Raw genomic sequence first — 3,310 nt, 5'->3', positions numbered from 1 at the left:
GTATATAAATTTATACTCTAAACTATTAAAATTTCAGATTTAGTTCGACCAATGTCATATTAGATTTAGAATTTGTGTTAACTAAACTTCTATAATTATACAGGTTAATCAATTTAGACATTTTATTATAATTAATAGACTATTGGAGTAAATTATATTTTAACCTTTGAAGGACCTTTTTCTTTATTATAACAAAGGAACCACAAAATTCCAAAAATACCCCTCGGGGGTGTTTGGCCTTATCCATAAAAAGCAACCATTTCCCCATTTCCACACCTTGCTACCAAACCTGCTTTACACAAAACCACAGCAACAGAAAAAAACCTCCCTCTCAAATTATCGCCGTCCCCTCGCCGGAATTTCAAAACAATGTCGAAAGAAGTGACGGAAGAGGGACAGTCCGGTCTGAGAAAGGACTACGTCGACCCACCGCCGGCGCCACTCATCGACGCCGCCGAACTCACCCTCTGGTCCTTCTACAGAGCCCTAATCGCTGAGTTCATCGCCACTCTCCTCTTTCTCTACGTCACAATCGCCACCGTGATCGGCAACAACAAACAAACCAAAATGTGCGACGGCGTCGGAATCCTTGGAATCGCCTGGGCCTTCGGCGGCATGATCTTCGTCCTCGTCTACTGCACCGCCGGAATATCCGGTAATTTACTAAAACGACAAAGCCTCATTTCCGTTTCCGGTTTATTTTGGATTTTGTGATTTCTAGGGTTTTGGTTTTTTTTTTCGTAGGTGGTCATATCAATCCGGCGGTGACATTCGGGCTATTCCTGGCGAGGAAAGTGTCGCTGATCAGAGCGGTGGGGTACATGGTGGCGCAGTGCGCCGGAGCCATCGTCGGCGTTGGGTTAGTTAAGGCTTTTATGAAGCATGACTATAACAACAACGGCGGCGGAGCGAACGCCGTTAATTCTGGTTACAGTAGAGGAACAGCTCTTGGTGCTGAGATAATTGGAACTTTTGTTCTTGTTTACACTGTTTTCTCTGCTACTGATCCCAAGAGGAGCGCGCGTGATTCTCACATCCCTGTAAGTTTCTTCTTCTTCCCTTCTAAGATCACCATGGATTTCTTCTTCTTTCAACTTCTAAGCTTGTTTTTCTCTATTCTACTATAGAGATTCGGATCTCTCCCCACTGTATGAGTACGTGTTAGTTGACAGTTGGTCAAATGGGCCCAAAATCATTTGTTCCATAAATACTCATATGCTTTCTATACTTAAAATATTAATCTCGATCTCTCTTAATTACTTTTAAGTTGAGACTTAAACCGATATGCTTAGCTAAAACAGTATCGATCTAAATATTTGTTCTAGCTCATTGCAATATGTATCATTTTTTTTTTTTTAAAATTCTTAGCTCAATTATTAAAATTATTCTTGAACTTTCTCATTTATTTTAAAAAAATATTTTGGAACTATCAAAAGTTGTAATATTGCTTCTAAATTTTTATAAATATTAAAAAAAAAAAACTTGAATGCTCTCTTAAATGCACCTTGGTGATAAATATTGTTTAATAACATAATTTTCAGTGACATCTTTGTTTTTTAAAAGATAATTTTTTTTTTTCTAATTCTATCTTTATGTGGTTAAATTTTTAACCATGACCTAGAATGAAAATTTACACCATCACGTTATTTTACGTTATCGTTATGGGTTTTATTCTAACTTTCAAAATTTAAAAGAATTTCTATCCATGGTAGTTTGTATTTTTTTTTTTTAGTAATATTGTAAATTTTGAAAATATAGTTTTTTTCTTTAAACAAAGTTATAGGGTATTTGTCGTAATTTAGCAAAAATTTCGGGAAGATTTCTATTACAGATAGTGTAGAAGATTTTTTTTTCCCAAACTTGAGCTTTTAATTTTGTAATTTCATAGTTTGAATAGTGAAAATCTCGTCAAGATTAAGGGAAGGTTTTAAATATTCTTTGTTATTGAACGATGTGACAGGTTTTGGCTCCATTGCCGATTGGCTTCGCCGTGTTCATGGTTCATTTGGCTACCATTCCCATCACCGGAACCGGAATCAACCCAGCCAGAAGCTTCGGCGCCGCCGTCATCTACAACCGTGAAAAGCCCTGGAATGACCACGTAAGTCGTCGTCGGCGAGAGATTTTTCACCAAATTTTTCTCTGATTGATTTTTCAACTAACCCTTTTGTTGGAATTTTGCAGTGGATCTTCTGGGTGGGTCCGTTCGTGGGAGCTTTAGCGGCGGCCGCATACCACCAGTACATTCTCCGGGCAGCCGCCATTAAAGCTTTGGGATCATTCCGCAGCAACCCCACAAACTAAGAGGAAGAAGAAGAAGACGAGATCTGCAACATGTTTTAAAATTATTCATTATTATTTGTGTGGTTGTGTGTGATGGATGAGATTATGGAGGAGGAAGGAGGAGGATTGTCTTTGAATGTTTTATGTTAATTTTATTTAATTTTTAAAATCTTTTGTTTGTTAGTTTATTTTTGGCTGTGTAATATTATGATTCTCTCTCCTTTCTTCATTTGAAGACAATTTGGGCCTTCAATTTTTCCTGATTTCTTCTCTCTCCTCTCTCTTCTTTGGTCTCTTTTGTTTTTATTCACTACTTTTTATGAATAGTTAACCCCAACTTTTGAATAAAAAAACAAAACAAGAAAATAAAACTAAAAATAAAAGTTTTGTTGATCTATATTTTAAAATTTTAATGATTTAAACATGTACCTCAACAAATCGATCTAAGTTTATCCTTAAATTTTGAGGAGGTTTTTAATGATAAAAGGCTAAATTGTTATAATTTTAAAATATAAATACTAAATTGTTATGAATTTAAAACTACGATGACGGTTACTAATTAAAGTATAAAAGATTAAATTTTTAATTTTGTGAAAAAATCATAAGTATTTTTTAACCAAAGGGTTTGAAAGAATACTTTTTGAGACAAAAAATAAATAGTTTTAGAAACTTAATTTTATTTTAACAATCTCAATAGTAATTTAAATGTTTTGAAAGATGAAAAAGGTGAAAAAATTGTGAGAAAAGAAAATAAATACAATTTTTAAAAAGTAAATTGCGCACATTTTCTCTAAATTACTTCTCACTTTAATCTTTTGACCGTTTAAATTATTTTAGCTAAATTTAAAAAACAAATTCAAGTTATAAAAAAATAGATTAAGAAATATTTTTAGTTCTTGAACTTTCATGAAAGTAACGTAGTTTAATAAATAAGTATAATGACAAAATTGTGTTATTTGTTCAAATTCGAAGATTAAAATTGTTTCAAATTTGAAAATTTAAGAATTAAACTATTACAAATTGAAGT

At 33.5% G+C, this 3,310-nt stretch overlaps 1 protein-coding gene across 1 annotated transcript; it reads left to right on the top strand.

Annotated features, from left to right (window-relative positions):
- The first annotated feature begins 267 nt into the window (after positions 1-267).
- Positions 268-2,546, top strand: LOC120078796 (aquaporin PIP2-7). The gene is made up of 4 exons (XM_039033114.1): positions 268-655; positions 745-1,040; positions 1,961-2,101; positions 2,185-2,546. Exons 1-4 carry the CDS (start codon positions 370-372, stop codon positions 2,302-2,304), a joined length of 843 nt encoding a protein of 280 aa, XP_038889042.1. The 5' UTR covers positions 268-369; the 3' UTR covers positions 2,305-2,546.
- Positions 2,547-3,310: the final 764 nt, after the last annotated feature.

This window comes from Benincasa hispida, chromosome 5, assembly GCF_009727055.1.
Source record: "Benincasa hispida cultivar B227 chromosome 5, ASM972705v1, whole genome shotgun sequence".
Taxonomy (NCBI): domain Eukaryota; kingdom Viridiplantae; phylum Streptophyta; class Magnoliopsida; order Cucurbitales; family Cucurbitaceae; genus Benincasa; species Benincasa hispida.
The sequence above is the reverse complement of the archived record's forward strand: the minus strand, read 5'-3'. Positions and strand labels throughout refer to the sequence as shown.